This window comes from Triticum aestivum, chromosome 7D (genome assembly GCF_018294505.1).
Source record: "Triticum aestivum cultivar Chinese Spring chromosome 7D, IWGSC CS RefSeq v2.1, whole genome shotgun sequence".
NCBI lineage: Eukaryota > Viridiplantae > Streptophyta > Magnoliopsida > Poales > Poaceae > Triticum > Triticum aestivum.
In genome coordinates this window covers 509,214,476-509,241,894 of record NC_057814.1, presented here as the reverse complement: position 1 = coordinate 509,241,894, position 27,419 = coordinate 509,214,476, and the positions used below count along the sequence as shown (strand labels likewise).

General features: G+C 44.1%; 2 protein-coding genes across 3 annotated transcripts; one reads left to right on the top strand and one right to left on the bottom strand.

Annotated features, from left to right (window-relative positions):
* Positions 1-12,035: 12,035 nt before the first annotated feature.
* Positions 12,036-21,303, top strand: LOC123164722 (brefeldin A-inhibited guanine nucleotide-exchange protein 1). The gene is made up of 12 exons (XM_044582270.1): positions 12,036-13,198; positions 14,213-14,530; positions 14,731-15,064; positions 15,161-15,583; positions 15,655-15,947; positions 16,027-16,300; positions 17,044-17,546; positions 17,656-17,977; positions 18,115-18,460; positions 18,608-19,266; positions 20,091-20,789; positions 20,881-21,303. The coding sequence occupies exons 1-11, from the start codon at positions 12,210-12,212 to the stop codon at positions 20,697-20,699; spliced, it is 5,070 nt and encodes a 1,689-aa protein (XP_044438205.1). The 5' UTR covers positions 12,036-12,209; the 3' UTR covers positions 20,700-20,789; positions 20,881-21,303.
* Positions 21,304-22,214: 911 nt separating this feature from the next.
* On the bottom strand, positions 22,215-26,148 carry LOC123164723 (RNA-binding protein 38). Of its 2 annotated transcripts, none has more exons than XM_044582272.1 (8): positions 25,565-26,148; positions 24,920-25,043; positions 23,770-23,896; positions 23,508-23,544; positions 23,211-23,427; positions 23,001-23,117; positions 22,826-22,911; positions 22,215-22,729 (listed from the first exon to the last, which is right to left on the bottom strand). In XM_044582272.1, the coding sequence occupies exons 1-6, from the start codon at positions 25,832-25,834 to the stop codon at positions 23,029-23,031; spliced, it is 864 nt and encodes a 287-aa protein (XP_044438207.1). In that variant the 5' UTR covers positions 25,835-26,148; the 3' UTR covers positions 22,215-22,729; positions 22,826-22,911; positions 23,001-23,028. The 2 variants fall into 2 exon arrangements, with proteins under 2 accessions (XP_044438207.1, XP_044438206.1); XM_044582271.1 differs by having other exon boundaries at positions 22,826-22,922; positions 25,565-26,142.
* Positions 26,149-27,419: the final 1,271 nt, after the last annotated feature.

The following is a 27,419-nucleotide window of genomic DNA, read 5'->3' as shown; positions in this document are numbered from 1 at the left end:
GGGTGTCTGTCTCTCCCACTTTAGTCGGATCGGATTCGACGAAGAGGGTCCTTATGAAGGGTAAATAGCAATTGGCATATCACTGTTGTGGCTTTTGCGTAGGTAAGAAACGTTCTTGCTAGAAACCCATAGCAGCCACGTAAAACATGCAACAACAATTAGAGGACGTCTAACTTGTTTTTGCAGGGTATGCTATGTGATGTGATATGGCCAAAAGGATGTGATGACTTATATATATGTGATGTATGAGATTGATCATGTTCTTGTAATAGGAATCACGACTTGCATGTCGATGAGTATGACAACCGGCAGGAGCCATAGGAGTTGTCTTAATTTATTGTATGGCCTGCGTGTCAATGAAAAACGCCATGTAATTACTTTAGTTTATTGCTAACCGTTAGCCATAGCAGTAGAAGTAATAGTTGGCGAGACAACTTCATGAAGACACGATGATGGAGATCATGGTGTCATGCCGGTTACAAAGGTGATCATGCCGCGCCTCGAAGATGGAGATCAAAGGCGCAAGATGATATTGGCCATATCATGTCACTTTATGATTTGCATGTGATGTTTGTCATGTTTACATCTTATTTGCTTAGAACGACGGTAGCATAAATAAGATGATCCCTCACTAAAATTTCAAGAAAAGTGTTCCCCCTAACTGTGCACCGTTGCGAAGGTTCGTTGTTTCGAAGCACCACGTGATGATCGGGTGTGATAGATTCTAACGTTCGCATACAATGGGTGTAAGCCAGATTTACACATGCGAAACACTTAGGTTGACTTGACGAGCCTAGCATGTACAGACATGGCCTCGGAACACAAGAGACCGAAAGGACGAACATGAGTCGTATAGTAGATGCGATCAACATGGAGATGTTCACCGTTGGTGACTAGTCCATCTCATGTGATGATCAGACACGGCCTAGTCGATTCGGATCATGTATCACTTAGATGACTAGAGGGATGTCTATCTGAGTGGGAGTTCATTAAATAATTTGATTAGATGAACTTAATTATCATGAACCTAGTCTAAATTGTCTTTGCAAATTATGTTGTGGATTAATAGCTCGCGCTTTAGCTCCTTGTTTTAATACGTTCCTAGAGAAAGACTAAGTTGAACGATATTGTAAGCAACTGTGCGGACTAGGGCCGTAGTCTGAGGATTGTCCTCACTGCTACATAGAAGGCTTCTGTCCTTGATGCACTGCTCGGTGTGCCAACCCCTCTGGCGTCGTGTGTGGATGTTGTGAACATCCGGAAGACACGTTCTGATGACTACCTGATAGTTTAGTGCGCCATGCTTTACGGCTTAGAGTCGGGGCTCCAAAAGCGTTTTGAACGCCATGGAACATATGAGATGTTCCAAGAGCTGAAATTGGTATTTCAGGCTCATGCCCGTGTTGAGAGGTTTGAGACCTTTGACAAGATCTTTGCCTACAATATGGAGGAGAATAGCTCAGCCAGTGAGCATGTGCTCAGAATGTCTGGGTACTTCAATCATTTGAATCAAGTGGGAGTTAATCTTCCAGATAAGAGAGTGATTGACAAAAGTTCTCCAACCACTATCACCAAGCTGCTAGAGTTTTGTGATAAACTATAACATGCAAGGGAAGATGTCCCTGAGCTGTTCGTCATGCTTAAGGCCATAAAGGTAGAAATCAAGAAGGAGCATCAAGTGTTGATGGTTAACATGACCACTGGTTTCAAAGAAGGGCAAGGGCAAGAAGGGAAACTTCATGATGGCAAGCCAGTTGCCGCTCCAGTGAAGAAACCCAAGAACCCAAACCCGAGACGAAGTGCTTCTATTAGGGAACGGTCACTGGTAGCGGAACTACCTCAAATACTTGGTAGATAAGAAGGCTGGCAACTTCAACAAAAGTATATTTGATATATGTGTTATTGATGTGTACCTTACTAGTACTCCTAGTAGCACATGTGTATTAGATACCGGTTCAGTTGCTAATATTGGTAACTCGAAAGAAAAGCTACGGAATAAACGGAGACTAGCTAAGGGTGAGGTGACGATGTGTGTTGGAAGTGTTTCCAAGGATGATATGATCACCATCGCACGCTCTCTCTACCTTCGGGGTTAGTGTTGAACCCAGATAAATGTTGTTTGCATTGGTGTCTACGTTGAGCGTGAACATGGTTAGATCATGTTTATTGCAATACAGTTATTCATTTAAGTCAGAGAATAATGGTTATTCTGTTTACATGAATAATACCTTCTATAGTCATGCACCCAATGTGAATGGTTTATTGAATCTCGGTCGTAGTGATACACATGTTCATAACATTGATGCCAAAAGATGTAGAGTTGATAATGATAGTACCACATTTTATTGTGGCACTGCCGCTTAGGTCATATTGGTGTAAAGCGCATGAAGAACCTCCATGCTAATGGACTTTTGGAGTCACTTGATTTTGAATCACCTGACACATGCGAACCATGCCCCATAGGCAAGATGACTAAAACCCCGTTTTCCGGAACAATGGAACGGGCAACTGACTTGTTGGAAATCACACATGCTGATGTGTGCGGTCCGATGAGTGTTGACGCACGCAGTGGATATCGTTATTTTCTCACCTTCACCGATGAATTGAGTAGATATGGGTATATTTACTTAATGAAGCATAAGTCTGAAACGTTTGAAAAGTTCAAGCAATTTCAGAGTGAAGTTGAGAATCATCATAACAAGAAGATCAAATTCCTACGATCTCATCAAGGGGAGAGTATCTGAGTTATGAGTTTGGCAATCACTAAAGACAAGGTGTAATCGTTTCACAGTCGACGCCACCTGGAACACCATAGCGTAATGGTGTGTCCGAACATCGTAATCGCACCCTATTGGATATGGTGCGATCTATGATGTCTCTTACCGATCTACCGCTATCATTTTGGGGTTATGCATTAGAGACAATTACATTCACTTTAAATAGGGCACCATCTAAGTCCGTGGAGACGACACCGTATGAACTATGGTTTGGCAAGAAACCTAAGTTGTTGTTTCTTAAGGTTTGGAGCTACAATGCTTATGTCGATAGGCTTCGGCCAGAAAAGCTCGGACCCAAAGCGGAAAACTGTGTCTTCATAGAATACCCAAACAAGACGATTGGGTATACCTTCTATCCCAGATCTGAGGGCAAAGTGTTTGTCGCTAGGAACAGGTCCTTTCTCGAGAAAGAGTTTCTCTCGAAAGATTGAGTGGGAGGAAGATAGAACTTGATGAGGTTGTTGAACCTTTACTTCAACCAGAGAGTAGCGCAGCACAGAAAGATGTTTCTGTGGCACCTACCTCAGTTGAAGAGAAAGCTAATGATGATGATCATGGAGCTTCAGATCAAGTTACTATCGAACCTCGTAGGTCGACAAGGGTGTGTACAACTTCTGAGTGGTAACCCTATCTTAAAGGTCATGTTGTTCGACAACGATGAACCTATGAGCTATGGAGAAGCGATGGTGGGCCCGGATTCCAATAAATGGCTGGAAGCCATGAAATCCGAGATAGGATCCATGTATGAGAACAAAGTATGGACTTTGGTGGACTTGCTCGATGATCGGCAAGCCATTGAGAATAAATGGATCTTTAAGAAGAAGACAAACGTTGATGGTAATGTCACCATTTATGGAGCTCGACTTGTCTCAAAGAAGTTTCCAACAACTTCAAGGAGTTGGCTATGATGAGACTTTCTCAATCATAGCAATGCTAAAGTCTGTTAAAATCATGTTAGCAGTTGCTGCATTTTCATTTACGAAATCTGGCAGATGGGTGTCAAAACAAAGTTTCCTTGACGGTTTTCGTGAGGAAAGGATGTATGTGATACAACCAGAAGGTTTTGTTGATCCTAAGGATGCTAAAAGGTATGCAAACTCCAGCAATCCTTCTATGGACTAGAGCAAGCATCTCGGAGTTGGAACATACGCTTTGATGAGGTGATCGAAGCATTTGGGTTTATACAAAGTTTGCAAGAAACTTGTATTTGCAAGAAAGTGAGTGGGAGCACTACAACATTTTGATAAGTATATGCTGATGACATATTGTTGATCAGAAATGATGTAGAATTTCTGGAAAGCATAAAAGGTTGTTTGAATGGAGTTTTTCAAAGGAAGACCTATGTAAAACTGCTTACATGTTGGGTATCAAGATCTATAGAGATAGATCAAGACGCCTGATAAGACTTTCACAGAGCACATACCTTGACATGATTTTGAAGGAGTTCAAAATGGATCAGTCAAAGAAGGAGTTCTTGCCTGAGTTGTAAGGTGTGAAGTTAAGACTTAAAGCTCGACCACGGCAGAAGAAAGAGAAAGGACGAAGGTCGTCCCCTATGCCTTAGCCATAGGCTCTATACGATATGCCATGCTGTGTACCGCACCTGATATGTGCCTTGCCACGAGTCTGGCAAGGGGTACAAAAGTGATCCAGGAATGGATCATTAGACAGTGGTCAAAATTGTCCTTAGAGGAATAAGGAAATGTTTCTCGGTTTTGGAGGTGATAAAAAGTTTGACGTAAAGGGTTACGTCGATGCAAGCTTTAACACCTATCCGGATGACTCTAAGTAGCAAACCGGATACGTATAGTGGAGCAACCATTTGGGATAGCTCCAAATGGAGCGTGGAAGCAGCATCTACGATATGACATAGAGATTTGCGAAGTACATATGGATTTGAATGTTGCAGACCCGTTGACTAAAAACCTCTCTCACAAGCATAACATGATCAAACCCCAGAACTCTTTGAGTCTTAATCACATGGTAATGTGAACTAGATTATTGACTCTAGTAAACTCTATGGGTGTTAGTCACATGGCGATGTGAACTAGATTATTGACTCTAGTGCAAGTGGGAGACTGTTGGAAATATGCCCTAGAGGCAATAATAAAATGGTTATTATTATATTTCCTTGTTCATGATTATTGTCTATTGTTCATGCTATAATTGTATTAATCGGAAACCGTAATACATGTGTGAATACATAGACCACAACATGTCCCTATTAAGCCTCTAGTTGACTAGCTCGTTGATCAATAGATGGTTATGGTTTCCTTACCATGGACATTGGATGTCCTTAGGAGAATGATGTGATGGACAAGACCCAATCCTAAGCATAGCACAAGATCGTGTAGTTCGTTTGCTAGAGCTATTCTAATGTCAAGTATCTTTTCCTTAGACCATGAGATTGTGCAACTCCCGGATGCCGTAGGAATGCTTTGGGTGTATCAAACGTCACAACGTAACTGGGTGACTATAAAGGTGCACTACAGGTATCTCCGAAAGTGTCTGTTGGGTTGGCACGAATCAAGACTGGGATTTGTCACTCCGTATGACGGAGAGATATCTCTGGGCCCACTCGGTAATGCATCATCATAATGAGCTCAATGTGACTAAGGAGTTAGCCACAGGATCATGCGCTACGTAACGAGTAAAGAGACTTGCCGGTAACGAGATTGAACAAGGTATAGCGATACTGAAGATCGAATCTCGGGCAAGTAACATACCGATAGACAAAGGGAATTGTATACGGGATTGATTGAATCCCCGACATCGTGGTTCATCCGATGAGATCATCGTGGAACATGTGGGAGCCAATATGGGTATCCAGATCCCGCTATTGGTTATTGGCCGGAGAGGTGTCTCGGTCATGTCTGCATGGTTCCCGAACCCGTAGGGTCTACACACTTAAGGTTCGGTGACGCTAGAGTTGTAATGGGAATAGTATATGGTTACCGAAGGTTGTTCGGAGTCACGGATGAGATCCCGGACGTGACGAGGAACTCCAGAATGGTCCGGAGGTGAAGATCGATATATTGGACGAAGGGTATTGGAGTCCGAAATTGTTCTGGGGGTACTGGATGACGACCAGCGTGTCCGAAAGGGGTTTCGGAGGCCCCGGCAAGCGTTGGGGGGGGGGGGGGCTTATGGGCCAAGGGGAGGGGCACATCAGCCCACTAAGGGGTTGTGCGCCCCTCCCACCCCATCTCACATAACCTGAAGAGGTGGGGGCGCCTCCCCTAGCGCAGCCACCCCTCCCGGCTTGGGGGGCAAGTTTCCTAGGGGTGGGGGCGCCCAAACCCATCTAGGGTTTCCCTTGTGGCCGCCGCCCCTCCCCTAGGGAAACCCTAGGGCGCCTCATCCTCCCCCCTTTCCCCTATATATAGTGAGGGAGAGAGAGGGCAGCTGCACACCCCTTCCCCTGGCGCAACCCTCTCCTCCTCCAACTCCTCCTCCTCCTCTGTAGTGCTTGGTGAAGCCCTGCCGGAGAACCACAAGCTCCACCACCACGCTGTTCTGCTGCCGGAGCTTTCCCTCAACTCCTCCTCTCCCCTTGCTGGATCAAGAAGGAGGAGACGTCCCCGGGCTGTACGTGTGTTGAACGCGGAGGCACCGTCCGTTCGGTGCTAGATCGGATCTTCTGCGATTTGAATCGCCGCGAGTACGACTCCATCAACCGCATTCTTGTAACGCTTCCGCTTAGCGATCTTCAAGGGTATGAAGATGCACTCCCTCTCCCTCGTTGCTAGCATCTCCTAGATTGATCTTGGTGACACATAGAATTTTTTTGAATTATTACTACGTTCCCCTACAATAGCCTCGTATTTCTTCTTGAATCTTTGGTTTAGTTAGGCCGACTAGATCGATTTTTCTTGCCATGGGAAGAGGTGCTTTGTGATGGGTTCGATCTTACGGTGCTTGATCCCAGTCCCAGTGACAGAAGGGGAAACGGCACGTATGTATCGTTGCTATTAAGGATAACAAGATGGGGTCTATTTCTACATAAATAGATCTTGTCTACATCATGTCATCGTTCTTATTGCATTACTCTGTTTCTCTATGAACTTAATACACTAGATGCATGCTGGATAGCGGTCGATGTGTGGAGTAATAGTAGTAGATGCAGGCAGGAGTCGGTCTACTAATCTTGGACGTGATGACTATGTAATGATTATTGCCTGGATATCGTCATGATTATTTGAAGTTCTATCAATTGCCCAACAATAATTTGTTTACCCGCCGTATGCTATTTTTCTCCAGAGAAGCCACTAGTGAAATCTACGGCCCCCGAGTCTCTTCTTTATCATATTTGCCTTCGAGATCTATTTTTATTTACTTTTATTTTCAGATCTATTAATCCAAAAGCACAAAAATACCTTGTTGTAATTTATTGTTATTTATTTTATCTCGCGTTCCCACGAGATCTATTTATCCAATCTACTATAATTTTACCTATCTTTTTACCCGTGAGGGATTGACAACCCCTCTCTTACGTTGGGTTGCAAGTATTTGTTCTTTGTGTGCAGGTACTGTTTACGCAGTGTTGCGTGATTCTCCTATTGGTTCCATAACCTTGGTCTCATCACCGAGGGAAATACCTACCGTAGCTGTGCTGCATCATCCCTTCCTCTTTGGGAAAATACCGACGTAGTTCAAGCCGCATCAGTGCTCGGCCGCGCCCTCGGCGGAAAGATGCAAGCTTCGTGAAAGTCTTGCTGATTCAGTTGAGAGGAACACACCAGCAAGAGAAGGTGTTGACCTCCCTGGCGCGAGGAGGAGCTCGATCTATTATTTTGCCGCTCCTTTCAAACTCTTCGAGAATTTAGTTCCTCGCACATCTGGAACTTGCCTCTTAGATTAGTTTAAGATCAGCCCTTATGATGGCGCATGAACAAAAGAAAGGGCCGACATGGCGCGAACGGCCGACGGGTAGCGGGGTGACGACAGAGAAGCGGGAGGACTCGCGCGCATTGGCTGATCGACGATGACGACATGCGTGGAATCACCAGATAGGCCGAGGCCCTCAGCCAATCACTCCCACGACAATAGCAAAGTGACTGAACGGTCGCAATCCCGCAAATCCCCTCCGCCCCAGTTATCCACCTCTAACCGACTAAGACACGTGCCCACACACATAGTCGGCGCGCAAATCATGGGCACGATGACCCAACCGCCATCTGATCAGGTTCACCGCTGTAAAACGGGACCCAACCGACTCCCATCACCCTCGATCCACCAGGACGCTCCCAGCCTCGGGAGCTTATTAACTTTACCGATATAGCAAATATGCCCGTGCGTTGCAACGGGAGAAAAAACAAATTTCATGTCTCTAGCTTATGGACCGGTATGCGTTGCAATGGGAGAACACATGGCGTTTGCATGGATCATATGATGTTATCAAAATTCGTCTTAAGTGTTTCCGTCGATTATGAAGGTGTTTTTGACGACTTCGTCAATCTCAAGATGATGTGCCGGCTCCGTCTCTCGGAGCTGCTCATAGGGATAGGGTGAGTGTGCGTCTGTTCATAGGGGTGATTGTATGTGTGTATGTATGAGCGTATGCCAAAAAATCATGTTAAGCAAAAACTTCATTTAGTTTAATCATCAACTTCTATATCTAAATAGCCAACCCCCACTAATTATTCCTCTCAACATGCAAGCATGACACATCATCGCACAATATGCATGAGAAAAGGCTCACCCCCACTACCCTTACCATATGTCTCTCATCAACATGCAATCATGCCACTTTATCATGAAACATGCATGAAAAAAGACCAATCTGATCATGCAAACATACATGAGAATTTTTATTCTATTATGCTATTTATATTTAGTAAGAATTTTACAACTATATATATAGTAATCGAAAATATAGGTATTTTCAGTTTTTTGTATTATTACTTTAAATATTCATGATTCATATAACGAATCACATTAAAAATATGCTGCAAAGTATTCCCCCAACAATTTGTGGGGTATCATCTAGTTTTGTTAAAGCATAATACATGCACAATACATGTATTTGTCTACCCAAAGAGATGCATGGTTGCATGCTCATGTATTGCTACGTAGAAAAAACACCCAGATGCAACTTTCTTGTTTCCCAATTAAACCTAGGGACCTTGTTAAAAAAAGGGACCTTGTTCCACCCTTGACTCTCTTGTCACCCAAATACGAACTTAAATGTACATTATTGCTACAATCAAAAGGTAATGAACTGCTCATAAAAAATTTCTTCGTATGTACTTTCTTATGCATGCACTGTAAAAAACCTAATGCTTGCAACAAATAATTACTGGCCATTCAATGTATGGACAAGAAAAAACATTATGGAACTCCTTACATGTTGTGAGTCCAAAATAGAAACTATGATAATTATCCAACTCAATGGCCAAGGAACATAATTTAGCACAATGGCAAAATGCCAAATGAAATGCAAATTTTCTAATTAGCAATTCCAGTTCAAGCGTAGGTGAACGAGGCAGTTTTTGTACTTTGATTTCCTGCTTGCGAATATTGCGGTCAATCTATATCCCCACAACTTGCCCTTACACCATATTTTAACTAACGTCCAAGTAAGAAGTCTGCCAATGGAGAAAATGACGGTTTCCTTGAACCAAACAACAATACAGCTAAATGAATCAAACAAATAAAGTTGTGACATGTACTTGGGGATCCATGTGTGGTTTCCAATTTTAAAATTAGTAAAAGATAATTCTACAATTTTCAAAATGTGGGCATGGAAGGATCGAGCTATCACCTCAACATTGCCTTGCCAGATGAATCAATTACTGATAATAGCACTTAGACATAGAAATAACATAACTTAAATTGCATCACCCCAAAAATTTAATATTGCAAAAATGCATGGATAAAAAAATGGTAAAATTATAGGAAGGTCTAGCTAGTCATAAAAATATGAAAGCAGTAGTGATGTAGCATGATGGAATAACTTACCGCTCGAATATTGATGCGTAAAGACGATGCTGAACCAGAACGAAGTAATAATCTGCTCTCATCATATTGTCTTCTCATCATGTTGGAAGGATTTCTCTGTAACGGAGCATATAAAGGTTAAGAACATCAGACAAAGCTAAAATCTAAGAAGCATATAAAGGTTAAGAACATTAGACAAAGGTAGAATCTAAGATAATTGGGTTGTAGCAATGTAAGTTGCTTGTTTCGATAGACTTTTTCCACTGGAGAAACCACATTAACAAATAATCGATGGTACATCTGCAAAATAATCTTGAAAAAACTGTATATTTCACACTAATTCTGCATGACTGCAGATGAAGAACTCAATTGCTTATGGTTTTGCTCAAACAGTCATGCATCGTAATTGGACTAACTTAAATGCACATGTTCTATGGCAATCAGGACAACCAGTGTTCCGATCATGTCAATGCTTTGGGTACCAAATTTATCAACGTGTAAATCACCCAGACCTAGATCACTGATCTGGTCCTGAGTCGTATATAATAAAATGTTTATGTTTATTGCACATCTGTTTTCCTCACAACATCGCTTTTCCTATTTCATTTCGTGCTTTTGCCATATTTGTTTGTCTCCTCCCAGTGCGCCACTAAAATCAATCATGGCTGAAGTAGCTTGGGTAAATCATTGGCATTGCAACGGCTTATCGATGATTATGCGTCTCTTGGAGACGTCCGTCGCGGCAATGAAGTGACGATGCGGTGTCATACCGGAAAAGTCGGTGAAGAATTGCATCTCTTTCCACAACAGCTGGTGTGTGGATGGTGCATGTCGGAGTCGCTTCTCGAAGACGCGCTCGACGAATAGTTATTTTTTTCTTTAGCGTGATGCAATCATACAGAACGTCATGGCGTGGGGTTGGTGCAGAGATCAGTGGTTTGATGCAAATCGCTAGGTGCAGTCGTTCGGTGGCTACTTGATGCAGGATTGCAGGTTCGCTGGCGCGGATGTTGTCTTGGTGTCGGTGTACCGGCTGGTGTTCCAATATTGTAGACGTATCATGCGTGACGCGGTCGGTCGTGTGCTTGCATGCTGATGTGATCCGTCTTGCCGGCATGAGTAGCACACGATGTACGCCGGCCGCATGCAAACGCAGTGATTCTGTGGGTGTTCACGTGTCTTTGGAGGCCACGCATGCATGTGGCATGGCTGAGGGTCGTGTGCCCAGTTGTTGCTCGCCGTGTATCGTCTATATCCAAGTCGGCTGAAGTACGCTCGCCCGCATCGGAGATTTGTACGCGTATAGCTTCTGTCCATCCAGAGATCCGCGTACTTGTACGCGAAGGAAATCAACGCGGGAGCTACTCCATGCGCATGTCCTTCGCTGCTCCTCGCCGCTCGGGTGGGTCCATGGGTAGACGACGCTGCAGGCGCGTGGCTATGGAGCGGGAGAGGCGCCGGAGTTGCTGATGAGACGCCCAGCCACCCGTTACGTCGTCATTCGGCTAGTGTGCTTCGGCAAAACTTGTGTCGATGCAGAGATGGGGTTTGCTGGTGGATCCGATCTTGAAGCCCGCCACATGCAGCAGTGCCCAACCATCTCTCCTCTATTAGCAAAACAGCAGCCAGACAAATTTGCATCGTCGCCGGTGGCCTAGCTCCTGGCGCTGCTGCCAGATCATGGTGGAGGGAGGAGAAGAGGCTGGTGCTCCGGATCAGGGATGGGAGGAGCCGGGAGGTGGCGCGCCGGCCTCGTCGTATTGGTCGGGTGCGGCGACGGCCGTCAATTCTCTTGGGCGAAAAACGGGTCGGGGCGTGGGGCGTCAGGGCTCGGTGCTGCTTAACCACGTTGTGTGGCTTAGAGTCCTGCTCGGATTGGTTTGGTGGACACGTGGGCCAGGCAGGGAGCGACGGACGACGGCCTAATGTAAATTTAGTACCACCTCGAATATGTTTTAAATTCAAACTGAAAGCGTAAATTCATGAAAAGAAGCGTATTGTGACGGTGAACCCGACAAAGTCAATCCGTGCTTTATTATTTGGGAAAGATATGTAATCAGAAAAAAATTAATAGGTCTTTAACAATGCACGAGCATTCTACTAAAATGTTTAGTTGAAATGCAAGAATTGGAGATTCTTATACAGGGGAAATTAGATCTAATTCCTTTTTTTGACAGACAATGGTCTGTCTAAGTCATGGCGTACGTGGCCGTCAGACCAGAGACCAGATTCAGGTCTTTGGTTGGTTGTTAAGCTTCGTCGAACTGTCCACGGGAGCAAAGATGACTTGCGGTTTACTGCTCCCGTGCTCCGCTGATCTGCTGCGAGTTCCTTTCCCTTTCGTTTCCCCGCTCCCTCCAGTCCGCAGCTACCAGCGAAGCGGCAGAGTCCAGCGAGAGCACCAACTCCCAGCCCCAGATCTCCCACCGCCACCGACCGCCGATGAGCCCAGCCGCCGCCGCATCCACCTAGCCGGACACGCGCCCCGCCCTAATGTCGTCGTCGGCGGGCGACGCCGAGGCCGATCCCCTCGGCGGCGCCTCCCCGGCCGGCCGCGTGCTCGGCCGCGCCCTCGACAAGGTCATCAAGCACTCCTCCTGGCGCAAGCACTCCGCGCTCGTCTCCGCCTGCAAGTCCGCCATCGACCTCCTCTCCGCCGCCGCCCCGGCCCCGGCCCCCGAGCCGTCCGCCTCGCCCATCCCCGGCCTCCCCGCCCCCGTCGCCGAGGCCGCGCTCCAGGCGCTCCTCCTCGCCCTCGATCCCGGCTCCCCCAAGGTCGCCGAGCCGGCCCTCGAGTGCGTCGCCAGCCTCCTCTCTCTCCGCCTCCTCCTCGGCGACGTCGCCCCGGCCGACCCCTCGCCGGTCTCCAGGCTCTTCGCCGCGGTCCTCTCCTGCGGCGGCCTCGGCGACGACGCCCTCGAGCTAGCCGCGCTCCGCGTGCTCGTCGCCTTCGCGCGATGCCCCTCGGTCTCCGTCCGCGGGGAGTGCCTGGGCCAGATGGTGAAGGCGTGCTATAACTTGTACCTGGGGAGCGCCAGCGGCGGGAACCAGCTCTGCGCCAAGCTGGCGCTCGCGCAGGTGCTGGTCGTCGTGTTCGCGCGCGTGGAGGCGGATGCCATGGACGTCCGCGTGCGCACCGTCTCAGCTGCGGACATGATGGACCTCTCCGACCGGAGCCTCAACGACTCCAGCGTCGTGCAGGAGGCCCAGACGTTCATAAATGAGGCGATGGAGGGGAGCGACGCGCCAGAGGAGGCCGCCCATGTGCTGGCCGAGGGGGACAGAGGCGGGGAGGATGAGAGCATGAGCAGGATCAGGGAGGATGGACTGGCGTTGTTCAAAAACCTCTGCAAACTGTCAATGAAGTTCGCCACTCCGGATAACCCGGATGATCCAGTACTTCTCCGGGGGAAGGTGTTGTCACTTGAGCTACTTAGGATGGTCATCGACAACGCAGGGCCGTTCTGGAAGACAAATGAGAAGTATGCACACATAGCTATGCTTCTTCTGATTATATACACCAGAATTTATTGCATTCCCTCTTTCCATAAATATTATTGTTCCAGTGAGTCTTAACATGCCAAAATGATAGGGGTAGGGGAGAGAGGTTAAAATGGATGATGGAGCAAACTTTACTTGCCAACAGCGAGTGCTAAAAAAACCAGGAGAGTAGCGTGTCATTTTTTCTATATAGATGACATCTGCGCGTGTTGTTTCTGTGTAATCTGCTCGATCAATGCTATTAGGGGTGTCAAAAAACGGTTCTAATCCAACCCGTGAAAACCACTTGTCATTTTTTACTGACTCTGCCATGCCGTATGAGGTTAACGAAAGAAAATGACCGCAGCACTAATCGGCGATTTTTTCACTGTTCGTGTTCAAATCATGGTTGAACACTCCTAACTGCCATATGGGTTGGTCACATGAGGATTTTTCTGATGGAGGAACCATTGGTACTTGTTTCATGAATTTGGTTGTGTTTGGAACTTTGGATGATGTGTTTGTTTCTCTAGATCATCGAGGAATTCATGAACATGCTAAATGTTAGAACTATTGATATTTGATTTATGTTCCTTTGTACTAGAGCCTGAACCTCATGTTAGTGTCAGCCTGTATTGCAGTAATTTCTAATTCAATTCGTTGTGGTTCTCCCAGCAAAGAATGCATACAAAAAGGTCGTTAAGGACACCAAGCAGGTCGATGAGAACTGAGAAGCGAATATCAGAGCTACATAGCCTATGCATTGATAACAGTCAGTGATGGAGCGAGTTTGATGATGCCACTTGGCAGTTGGAACTAACACAATAATCAGTACTGCTGATTTATAATCTAGAATTTAGTATTTGTTCGTACTGAAATGTTTCATCTAATCACACACCAAAATTTCTATAATGGAAGCTGGTTGAGTCATTTGATCATTCCAAATTGAATTGAGCGCGGGGTTCACTAGAAAGGGCATCCTACTAATATCACTGTTTTTTCTTCTGCTTGTTCAGGTATCTTGAAGCAATCAAGCAGTACCTTTGTTTATCCTTGTTGAAGAACAGTGCCATGTCAGCAATGAGTGTTTTCCAGCTTTTGTGCTCCATTTTTATGGGTCTTCTGTTAAGGTTTAGATCTGGTTTGAAGGAGGAAATTGGAATATTTTTTCCTATGCTTGTCCTAAGGGTTCTTGAAAATGTTCTTCAGCCTAGCTTTTTGCAAAAAATGACAGTTCTAAACTTTCTGGAGAAGATTTGTAAAGAACCTCAGGTTATTATTGATATCTTTGTGAACTATGATTGTGACGTCGACGCACCGAACATTTTTGAAAGGTACGCTAGCTTTATTCTTGATGAAGATTTGCGTTGGTTAATAAGATTCATTTGTATTCTTACGTTCTTATCAAATATAGTGAACAGTCTATACAAAGGGTACAGTATACAGTTCTAGATGTGCAATTTCTACTGGAAAAAAAATGGCGTTCTCTTTCTAATTTCACAGCAAAGCAATTTAATTCCATCGCTGTTTACAGGATTGTGAATGGACTACTTAAGACGGCTTTAGGTGTCCCTGATGGATCAACAACGACACTAACTGTTGCACAAGACCAAACATTTCGAATTGAATCTGTCAAGTGCCTTGCAACTGTTATCAAATCAATGGGTTCATGGATGGACCAGCAGCTGAGAATTGGTGAAGTTCTCCCTATAAATTCTGAAGTACTAAGTTCAGTGGACAATCATAATATGCATAATGGAGAAGAAGGGACAGGAATGGATTATGATCTGCAATCTGAGTCTAGTAGCTCTGACGTATCTGATTCTTCTTCAGTTGAGCAACGACGTGCTTACAAAATAGAACTTCAGGTGTAAATGATTGCCTACTTTTAACTGTTTCTATTTCTTGAGGTAGAAACTATTTCTTTTAAAGGATTACTGACAGACCTATGTTTCCTTCTGCAGAAAGGAATTGCCTTGTTTAACAGAAAACCTTCCAAAGGTATTGACTTTCTCATTCGAAGCAAGAAGTTAGGCCAGTCCCCGGAAGATGTGGCTTCTTTCTTGATAAACACTGCTGGCTTAAATGCAACAATGGTTGGAGACTATTTGGGTGAAAGAGACGAGTTTCCTCTCAAGGTCATGCATGCCTATGTGGATGCACTAAACTTTAAAGGGTTGGATTTCGGTGAGGCAATTAGATTCTTTCTGCGAGGTTTCAGGTTACCAGGGGAAGCACAGAAGATTGACAGGATAATGGAAAAATTTGCTGAACGCTTCTGTAAATGCAACCCAAATGTTTTTACCAGTGCAGATACCGCTTATATTCTTGCTTATTCCGTGATCTTGCTAAACACTGATGCTCACAGTGTCATGGTGAAGGATAAGGCAAGTCAAATCTGCCTATGTTATCATCTGGGAATGGCGCACATGTAATAATGGTGATTTTTTGTGTGCAGATGTCTAAGGCTGATTTTATGCGCAATAACCGGGGAATTGATGATGGGAAGGATTTACCTGAAGCTTACTTAAGTACATTGTACGACCAAATTGTTAGCAATGAGATCAAAATGAGTGCTGATTCTTCAGCTGCACAAACCAAGCAAACCAACAGCGTAAGTAAGCTTCTAGGCTTAGACAACATTATGAACCTTGTCAATTGGGGACTGACAGAAGACAAGGCACACGGCGCAAATGACTTGCTCATTAAGCACATACATGAGAAATTTAAAGCAAAGCATGGGAAATCAGAGTAAGATCAGCATATTTTCTCTTTGTTAGGATACTTATATGGTGAATGATACTTTATGAACTTAAGCTTGTGCATGCAGGTCTGTGTTTTATATTGTTGCTGATGCAACCATTTTAAGGTTCATGATGGAGGCCTGTTGGGCTCCTATGATGGCTGCGTTCAGTGTGACACTAGACCAAAGTGATGACAAGGCTGCTACATCACAGTGTTTAATTGGATTAAGATCGGCAGTGCATGTCACCTCTGTTATGTGCCTGCAGACACAGAGAGATGCCTTTTTGACTTCCATAGCCAAATTCACATCCCTCCATTCTGCTGCAGATATGAAACAGAAGAATGTCGACGCTGTTAAGGTAGGATGTCAATGAAAGCATATTGCTTTTGTGAAATTTATTAAATGTTTCTTTATCTAATCAGTTCTTCAAAACTAGGCATATTTTTTTTGAGGACCACGAGTGAATTACTCAGTGGTTAGGTTACATTCTGACACCATGATCTTATGGATCTTCAAAACTAGGCATATTTGATCCTATGGATCTTTGGATCATATATATTCTAGCTTGTTACTTGCAAATTCTTACTTCTGCCACTCTCCTTGTGTGCAAACTGGTTGCACCAGCTTATACAAATTTCATATCTTGCATATTGTTTGGTGTTTAATGTAATTATATAATCTACTGTCCTTTTGCCCCTTTTGGTGTTTCAGTGCTCTCCTTGAAAGCGAAAAGTACAAACTTAAAACACAGTGAGGGTCAGAATTGCAACCACCCACTGCTCACCTACAAATAGTGCTGCTGCAGGATTTTTGTGACTGATTTTTAGTGAGCATAATAAAACTTCTGACATTGAGCATATTGGAGTTTGAACCGTCTGAAAAGTGATTTTTATGGTTATGTTCTTGATGTTATTTTGAAAAAATGATTACCATTAAATATGCCAATTTTTGTTGAACAATCCTTATTTTGGGAGGGTATACTCAATGTTGGTGATAGAAGTCCCTTTTTTGTTCTTGATATACTTCACCGGTAAGCAGCTAGACATATCTGACGTTTCAAAGTGGCTGAATGATGTATTTACTTGATTTTTTTCTCAACAGGCTATAATTTCTATCGCAATCGAAGATGGAAATTACTTGCAGGAAGCTTGGGAGCACGTGCTAACATGTTTATCACGGTTTGAACATTTACATTTGCTTGGAGAAGGGGTACCTACTGATGCTTCATTTCTGACAGTGCCTATGGTTGAGTCAGAAGGAAAAAATCAGATGTCTACTTCTGTTCTACCTTCAAAGAGAGCCAATGCTCTTCAGAATCCTGCCGTGATGGCTGCTGTTAGAGGGGGTTCTTATGATAGCACTGTTGCAAAAACCAGTGCCTCAGCATTGGTTACTCCTGAACAGATCAATAATTTCATATCAAACATAAATTTGCTGGACCAGATAGGCATTGTTGAGTTGAATCATATATTTGCCCATAGTCAAAGGTTAAACAGTGATGCCATTGTTGCTTTTGTGAAAGCTCTTTGCAAGGTCTCAATGACTGAGTTGCAGTCTCCGTCAGATCCTCGTATCTTCTGCCTTACAAAAATAGTAGAGATTGCGTAAGAAAATTCTTGAGATCCACACATAAAACCAACAGTTTTAAGTAGCATACAATAACCATGACTCAGTATATCTTAGCTAGTCTAATTCTGGATTTTGTTTGTGCAGGCATTACAATATCAACCGCATACGTTTGGTGTGGTCTCGAATTTGGAAAGTTCTATCAGAATTTTTTGTGTCTGTTGGATTATTAGAAAATCTTTCTGTTGCAATGTTCGTAATGGACTCTCTAAGGCAGCTAGCAATGAAGTTTTTGGAAAGAGAGGAACTGGCAAACTATAACTTTCAAAATGAGTTCCTTCAACCCTTTGTGGTTGTTATGCAGAAGAGTAATGTTCCAGAAGTGCGTGAGCTAATTGTTCGATGTGTCTCACAGATGGTCCTAAGTCGAGTTAACAACATAAAATCTGGCTGGAAGGGTGTTTTTACGGTATGTATTGTTTCATTGGTTAATTTTAGTTTACTTCGAGTGCCTTGGATAAGTTCACATCTGGAGTTAGTGTGGTCAGTCCATGAAAAATAAAGCTAGCATATGTTATTCATTGTTTTTTATTTGTCAATATCCAGGTTTTTACTTCTGCTGCGGTTGATGATACGAAGAGTACTGTCCTAGTGGCATTTGGGACTATGGAAAGAATTGTCCGTGACTACTTTCGATACATAACCGAGACAGATGCCACAACATTTACAGATTGTGTCCAATGTCTTATTGCATTTACAAGTAGCCAATTTAATAGCGAGGCCAGTCTCAATGCTATTGCATTTCTCCGGTTCTGTGCTGTTAAACTTGCCGACGAAGGATTTGTCTGTCAAGATAAGGGTGCCGATGGACCCAGGAATTCAGACATGTCAGAAGGAAATGCCATTGTGAACAAGAATGATTATGTTTCCTTCTGGGTTCCTCTCCTTGAAGGTACAGCACTACTTCATTTGCGGAAGTGCTAGTTACTTATGTATGCAGTGTGAACCTTGTTAGATGAAAAATATGAAAACATAGAGGATTTTAAGATAAATTGATAAATATTTATTTTTTTTCCTTTTGGTTTTCTTGCCTTTTCAGGTTTAGCCAGATTGACAACTGATCCAAGGCTGACCATTGGGAAAAGTGCTGTAGGAGTGCTTTTTGATATTCTGAAGGATCATGGGCACCTCTTTTCTCAGTCCTTTTGGACCAGTATATTAGAGTCTGTTGTTTATCCTCTGTTTAGCAATCAAAGGTCTAGGGTCAATGATCAGACCTTAACATCAAACGGCGCCGAGGGTGATTTTTCAACTCTTGAAACGCAAACATTGGCAGTGAAATCTCTAGTGGGTTTATTTGTTGATTTCTTTGACGTGATGCGGCCAGAACTTGCAAGAGTTGCATCTATTGTCGCATATTTTATCAGAAGTCCCTATAAACATTCTGCTACCATCGGTGTATCTGCTTTGCTACGGTTGGCGGAGGGAGTTGGCAGTAAACTTTCCAAGGAGGAATGGAAAGATGTTCTTCTCTGCTTCAAAGAATCATCAACACAAACCTTTATTGTGTTCTCTAAAATTGTAAGGATGATGCAAGACATCGACATTCCAGATAGAATGGAATCTTATTCGGAAGCTGATCACTATTCAGATCATGAAATTTATAGTAATGATGAAGACGAAGCTAATATGGAGACAACTTCTTACGCCATTGTCAAACTGAAAAATCATATGGCCCTAATACTCTTAATCGTTCAGGTACTTGCTTTTTGTTAATTAAATTGGACCAATGTACATTATCTTGCCTAGATCTATGGGAACCAGCGCCTATTTATTTTTAATATATAAATGAGACAACTGTGAGCCAACTGTGGAGTCCTAGAACCGAATGCAGGCGGCCTTGTCTTCCACTCGTGCACCTAGCCAACTGAGCAACACTGTTCTCATGTACATTATCTTGCTAAGACACTCATACTCGTGTATGCTTTAATTTTGATTTAGAGATCCTTTTTGGATGGTAAAATGCAAAAACATATAAGGACCTATTTGATCGTTTACACAGTTTGGCTCTGGGCATCTACTCCCTCCGTTCCATACACTAAAACCACGACAAGTAATATGGAACGGAGGGAGTAGGTTAGATGGACTGGAATAGGCTTGACTCATTTTCTGCACAGGTGTCTTAGAATCCGGAAGCCTTAGTAGCTAGTGCCTAGTTGGTTTTCTCCTCAATTAGACACCGTATTTTTAGAATAATGAGTTGTTAGGACAAAGAGAGGAGATTGTTAAGATAATAGGGGGTTCTGAGGATCAATGAATAGAGTGATTTCCCATTTCCCCCAAGGCACCCTTCTAAACCAAACTAGGTCCAAGTGCCTCTATGGCTCTATGGGACAGTTTGGTTCTACCTTAGAGAGGTTATTGTGCCAGTTCTTGTGTTGAAGTAAGCTCTGAAGCCTTATCAAATACTATCTTCCTTTACTGGGTAATACCTAACATCTTGTGCTGTAGTGATCCCGACAATCAAGTCTTTTTCTCTTCCATTCTTCCCACGCCATACTCAGTTTTTTCCTTGTACACAGGGCATTATTAAATTGTACGAGGAGCAGGGAAAATATCTTCATGCTGAGCACATTAGCATTCTTTTGGAGATGATATCAAGTATTGCAACTCATGCAAGTGAAGTGAGCTCAGACTCTTCGTTACATATGAAATTCCATAAAGCATGTTCCCTTCTGGAGGCATCTGAGCCAGCAGTTGTCCATTTCGAGAACGAGACATACCAAAGCTACCTCAAGCTTCTCCAAGCTGTGCTCCATGGGTATCCATTCTTATCGGAAGACATGGACATAGAATCACGACTACTTGATGCCTGTGAGAAAATACTGCGGACATATCTAAAGTGCACCGGGAATGGACCATCTGATGAAGCTTCTCATGGCAATCAAACTTTACATTGCATAGTGCCACTGGGCGCTGCCAAGCAAGAGGAGCTGTCTGCTAGGACCCCCTTGGTTCTTCTAGCGATGCAGTTACTGCATAACCTAGAGAAAAATTCATTTAGGAGAGTACTGCCCCGCTTTTTCCCACTGTTGATTGATCTGATTCGCTGCGAGCATAGCTCTGGAGATGTTCAACACGCGCTGTACAAAATCTTCAAATCATCAATAGGCCCTATGATAGAAGTATAATGGCACATTCCTGTCCTGCTAGGCGCACAATTTTGTGACAACATTCTGACATCCTGAATGAGCCCTTCCTTCAGGATCCTGGAGTTCAAGGTCAAGATTCTCCCTAGTTCTAACCACTTCCATATTGTGCTACACATATGTTATCAACAACTCTGATCTGCGTATGTCCTAACTTTTGCAGTGCATATTACTAGTCCAAATATCAGGTATATAGAGGAAAATACATTTTGCCTACATTCACTTCAGCCAATGAGCTCTATCATCTGAACATGTGGCCAGACAGAGGACCATTCCTGATGACTTGGTACTCTTTTGAGCCTGGTATGCGCTGAGGTAATTTCTCATGACCCTGTAATGCAGAAGGGTTTCGTGTGCGCCCATTCCATCGATAGCGTCACCTTGAACTGGGGGCAAAGTGTATATAGTAACACGAGCCACGGCATCAGCCGTGTTACTAGAGAAAACCATTTGAAGTATGATTGCTTTTGTAATATCCTGTTTTTCTTATGATTTGATCCACAATAGGTTGTGTTTGTAATTCTTTTTGTTAATATATAAACATAGTGCAGTGTTCATGTAAACGGATGAAATGTTACAGTGGTTAGCTGTTGTTTAGGCAGATGAGTTATGAGGACCTTGGCACACGGATGCCTTGGAGGACACACAAAAATATGTTGCGAACCTAAAAATTTCCCAACTCTGCCAAATCCTTGTACTCCCTCCGTTCACAAATGTAAGATGTTTTGGATATTTCAATATGGACTACATACGGACCGAAATGAGTGAACAAACACACTAAAACGTGTTTATATATCCAATTTTTAAAAAAAGTTAGAACATCTTATATTTGTGAACAGAGGGAGTATTATGTAAGCTATCAAAGTACTCCCTTCGTTTTTGTTTACTCCACATATTAGCTTTGACGTAAGTCAAACTATATAAAGTTTGATCAAGTTTATAGAAAACAATCTAAACATCCACAATAACAAATATACATGATATGGAAATATATTCAATGGTGATTCTAATGGTATTGATTCGGTATTGTTGATGTTAATTTTTTTTTGTATAAACCTGATCAAAGTTTACAAAGTATTTGACTCAAAACAAAGCTAATATGCGAAGTAAATAAAAATGAAGGAAGACAATCAATCTTTGGATTTGAAATCACTGCTTCACCATTGCGTCTGAAATCACCCCATGTACTTATTGTTGGCCATAATTTTAAAAGGATATGCTGCAGCGTAGTGAGAGAAATATAAAAATCCCCATGCATATGCGTTGCTTTAACACTGCATATGGTAAACGTGCTTAATTAATGACATTGCAACACTATCTCTTTGATCATCCATTTGAGGATGCACTTAATAAAGCAGATAATTCACCTGGATGCACTTTCGGGCCAAAACTGGGTGATATAAGGTGCAAGTAAACCACGGTGAAAATAAACATTTTTATTTCAATACTTTTTCAGGAGGTAAGCTGTTTGTTGAGAGCATTTGAATTTGAACCATGTAGACAACTGCAATTCTTCCATGCGTTGCAACTTGCAACGAATCATATTATTTTTACAGGGTAGAATTGGCCTTATTTAATTACACGGTGATGTAACTGGTATACAAGTTCAGTTTAGGGATAATAATTTACACAGCCAACAGAAAAGACACTATGACACTGAAAGACCTATACCACCACATTCACACATGATACGAGAAGGACGAGAATGGATATACACAGCATGAACCAGACGCGACCGAAAGAATTGAACTGTTCTAAGATTTGACCCTACATGAGCTACTGCTACTATACACAGGTTGGATGCCCGAACTCCTTTTCCGGCATCCAGTTTGGTCCCAGGCACAGACCACCAGCTATCAGAATTCCTGCAGGGGATGGAGAATGTACAAGACACTGAACAGAGCAAGAGTGGCTTCATTTTCCAGCTCTTGCTCTGTGCTTCCCGCCCCATCCAACAGGGCGGCTTAACATTCACATTATAAGTGTTGCAAGTAACCATGGATAAGGACAACCTGAAATAGAGTGAGAAAAAATATAATTCAGCCCAGGCAGCACTTCAAGTAAAAGGGCTAGCTAATGGCAATGTTAAGATCAATGTAATTACCAACCTTTAAGAATGAAAAAGAAGACAGTTTGCAAGAAAAGAAGCACGCCGCCCAATTAGCAGTACTGCTGTTCTTAGTCCTGCTGCAGACTAGAGGGTACCTGCAACAAGGCAGGCTGGATGTCACAACAGCCTGACAGGCAGGAACTGTAGTTACAGTTTGACCAAGGCTAACGCACCTCCAATTTGTCACCGGCATCCCTTTTGTCATCCCGACATTTGTTCGGAGACATTGTTTGGTGGGAACTGTTGCACGCGAGCAGGGAGCAAGAGCTGTTGCTGAGGGCGTGGAGCTCCTGTTTCCACAAAAGAGGCATGTGTTAGAACTTTGAAGAATACAACGTAGTTGTGTGCAAGACATTGTCAACCATCACCAACTGACTTCTTACCTGGAGGATATTGTTGCTGAACCGCTGATGCACGCGCATTTGCAGCATTTTGATTCGATAGTGGGAGAAGGTGACCTGGCACATAGCCAGGTGAATAAGAATGATCACTTGGCACAGGTTGGCCAAACTGCCCATACGGGTAAACCGCTGGGCCTACTGTTCTGGGACCACCATATACCGGGACATACTGTTGTCCAACATATGGACCATAGGCATTCTACAAAGCTAAAAATATAATAAATTAGCAAAAGCAAAAATAATAGAACCAATATATAAAGTTATGGACGAGTTCTCAACCTGTGGATACAAGTATTCCGGTCCATACGTTGATGGCCTGCAATGACAACAACAACGGATTATTATTTGCTGCAGCCAGGCTGTTCAATTGGAAATAAGCAGATAGTCTAGCATGACAACATCATATAGACTGGCAATCCTGTAAAGCATAGAATTCCAGACTAGCTACAGCTTTAATCAGTGTGCCAGACAGCCTAACAGATCACATTGTTAGCTGTGCATGATCTTTGCCAACGATGCATCGAATGAATTGCTAACCTACCCATAAGGGGGATACACAAGAGCCTGCGAGTAGTTGTAGGGGGGTTGCTGATATGTTGGGCTTGGTACATACATGCCTCCTGGAACCGCCGCACCTCCATTGTATGGCATGATCGGCCCTATAGGTCCTATAATAACCACATTAAAAAGGAGGAAAACTATTACAATAATTGAATATACACACAAGAGCCTAAAAAAGGTAAAAGCATAAACCAGTAAGATAACTTAATAACTATATTTCTTTTGCTCGGTCCTGCCAAAGATAAATGTAGAACAAACTCATAAAATTTAAAATTTATAAGTGCAAACAGTTTATGAGTGTTCATTGACCAGGAGCAATATCTCAACATAAAATTTGGCCATTCTATTGGATGCGTGCTAGTCTGCCTATTTTGATCTTCCAAGAAAACTAATAAGTGGTACAATACAATAATTATTTTTCAAGCTAATTTAGCAAATGTTACAATCTCCTATTGTGAAAGTGCATTCTATCAGAAGCAAAGATCTTGTGTTTGCGTAAACTGTTTGTGTTTGTGTTTGTGTTTGTGTTTGTGATCATGAACATCTTTCATCGCAAGTTGTAAACTATGCAAAAGATGTCTGACTTGTGGGCAAAGAGTTCCTTATCCAAAAACCAATATGATTGTCCTACGCTTTCTACTACCCACCAACTCATGAGTAGTCCACTGTCTGTTACCTAATCTTCCCTTCATTCAAGTAATGCACTAAAGCTTCAGAAACATCTGGCATATGACTAGTAGCTCTCAAGCTTCTTTCTTTTATTTGTTTTAAATAACTCACATTTCTTTTCATAGTTGAGTCCATGACCATTTTTACAGTTTAGCCTTGTGACACTGAAGAACTGGGCATGGGACTACACATTAACTTCATGAGTAGTGACAAAAATCCTTTTATTCTCTTCTACCGTGAGTTACAAGGCAGCAGTTGAAACAAATAGGCATGCCCAAAAGTAAGACTCTGAAATGATAGAAAATGGGATGATTATGGCAACTCTAATACACTGGAAACAGGCATTGACTTTAAATTAAACCAGCTGGGCAAAATATTAAGCTGCAGGAAAGAACTCAACACACATTTGGCAGTTCAAATAATTGTAATTGGGACAATAGAAAACCAGGTCAGAGACTGACCAAAAGGCACAGCTGGTCCAGGTCGCCCCAGGATGGCAAGATTACAGTTGGCACGCCGCCCGTCAATTACCGGATAGGGATCCATGCAGGCCATCCTCGCCGAATCTGGATCCCGGAAGGTCACCTGTACGCATGTCCACACAAAATTTAACATCATGAAACAGGTTTCCAATAATTTCCTTCCCCAAAACGAAATTGCTTCCGCATTCACTTCAAATAGTTCCGCAATTCATGATGAAACTCCTAAATTTTAGTCAAATTTAGAGGCCTAAAAACTTCCCAAGCAGCTAAAATATGCTTTAACACAGACACCCCAGGTCTCATGAAAAACAAAGCTTGTCAATCAATCCCCGTGCCAGAGTCAAATTATATCCCTGTTACCGCCCCAAAGCAGCCAGCTCCCCGAGCTTGCTCTACTATTATTAGTACCGCAAAACTCCCAAATTCACAAGCCTTCCAAGCCGATCACCGCCGTTCGAGGCCACAAACCTCCCCAATTGAACCCCAGACCTCTGATCCCCACAAACCACCGGCCAAAAAACCACAAAGCTCCAGCTCGAAAATCACACCCTCCCCATGATCCCCACCCCGAAGAACACACAACAGGAAAGAAGAAACAGAGTAAGGAAGAAGAAGCGTGCTCACGAATCCGTATCCCTTGGACCTCCCGGTGGCGCGGTCGGTGATGACGACGGCCTCGAGGATGTCCCCGTAGGCCTCGAAGTGCGCGCGCAGGCCCTCGCTCCGCGTCTCCCACGCCAGGCCCCCCACGAACACCTTGGTGTACGTCGTGTCCCCGTAGGGCCCGCTCAGGTAGTGCAGCGCCGGCGTCCCGCCACCCCCGCCGCCCCCTCCCCCTCCGCCTCCTCCTCCTCCCCCCGCCATCACCGCCGGCGACCGCTGCGGCGTCATCATCCCAGGCGCATGCGCTCGCCGCAAACCCTAACCCTAGCTGAGCTGAGCGGAGCTAGCCGGCCGCGCTAACAGCCAGGCAGAAGCACGATGCGTGTCGTGTTAAGCAGCCACTGGGTAGTCGCTAGCGGCGTTATTATAGCGGTGGGTCTCGCGCGCTAATAATCCCGGAAGCGGTTAGTAAAATCAGGCGGGAGCGGGAGAGGGAGAGGAGAGGGGAAGGGAGAAGCCAGCCAAAGCCAGTGGGGAAGTTGGTGCGAGACGAAGCGGGGGGGATCACGCGCGGAGAGCAAGCGGACAAGGCCAACTGGGGGCGGCCGGTTTGGGATTTTTGTGGATGGGACTCCCGGCGAAATGCCTCTCCACCCGCAATACGTTTGCCTACTCGGAGGACAAGGCCAATGCTACAATTCAAATTGTCAAACCCCTGCAACACCATCCTTATAAAAACAGTAACGACACAAGTCCTTGGGTGTATCGACGCCGTCTTTCTCCCGCACTCGCCGGGTCACGGCGTGAGCAAAGCTCGATGCCACCTCTTAGGCCTCTGCATCACTCTCTAAGCCAGCGGCCAGGAAGCCACCTGTTATAGCTGGAAGAAGCTAGCAACAGCGAGCTGGGAATCCGATCACCATCGTTTGTCCACGAGAAGAAAGTAGTGAGGAGTGCTGGACAACCATCCCAGATTCGTTCAGATAGAACGGCGAGGCCTAATCTCACTAGCTTCTCGACGAAATCGGAATTGATGGTGCTTCGTCGAACAGAGAAGAAGGCAGATGAGCAAAATACGAAAGGATGCTGTCGAAGACCACCTAGACTAAACGTAGACAAAGATAAGACCATTTAGTCCTGACGAAAGCTCCACACGCACCGTTGCCAATCACACCTTTGGCGCCTCACCAACACCAATGAGACGCTAGAGTGAACCCTACTAAAGCTAGCCATTCCTAGAGCAACCCAAACTCCATGACCAATCCACAAACTATCGTTTCCCCACCTCTCCGCCAACGTCGGCTGTATGAGCATCAAAACGGCAAACCATGTTTAAGCTAAGTCAGTGTGGATCTAATTGATTGCTAAACTGAAGGAATGATCTTCGCTGAATATTCTTATTTTGAAGCAGTTGCCTAGCTCGGGAAACCCTAGTCGTCTGTCTTTTCCCCTAATGCGTGGTTATGGTGGTGTGCCTCCAGTACTACCATATTGTTCTTTTCATAAAAGAATACTATTGTTGTACAATTATTAAGTACACTAAGCATATGTAAGCTGCGGCTTCGTCTTGCACGGAGCTTCGGTGAAGATGTCAAGTCATGCCTGACCGACAGGTGCTACGCTTGGTCATGCCTGGTCGGCAGGTGCTACGCACGACAGATCCTCCAAGGGCTTCAAGTTGTGTCGGCTGGTGATACGTGGCAGCATGGCGCTGAGGTGTATCAATGGCGACCGCGACGTGTACAGCTGTTTGCGCGCAGGGAGGAGGTGCCGTTAGGCGCCGTGGTGGCGTCGACGATAGCTGGACCGAGCAAGGTTGATGCATCAGTACAGTTCTGAAGATGGAGCGGTGGCAGTTGGCGGCGGCGGCCTATGA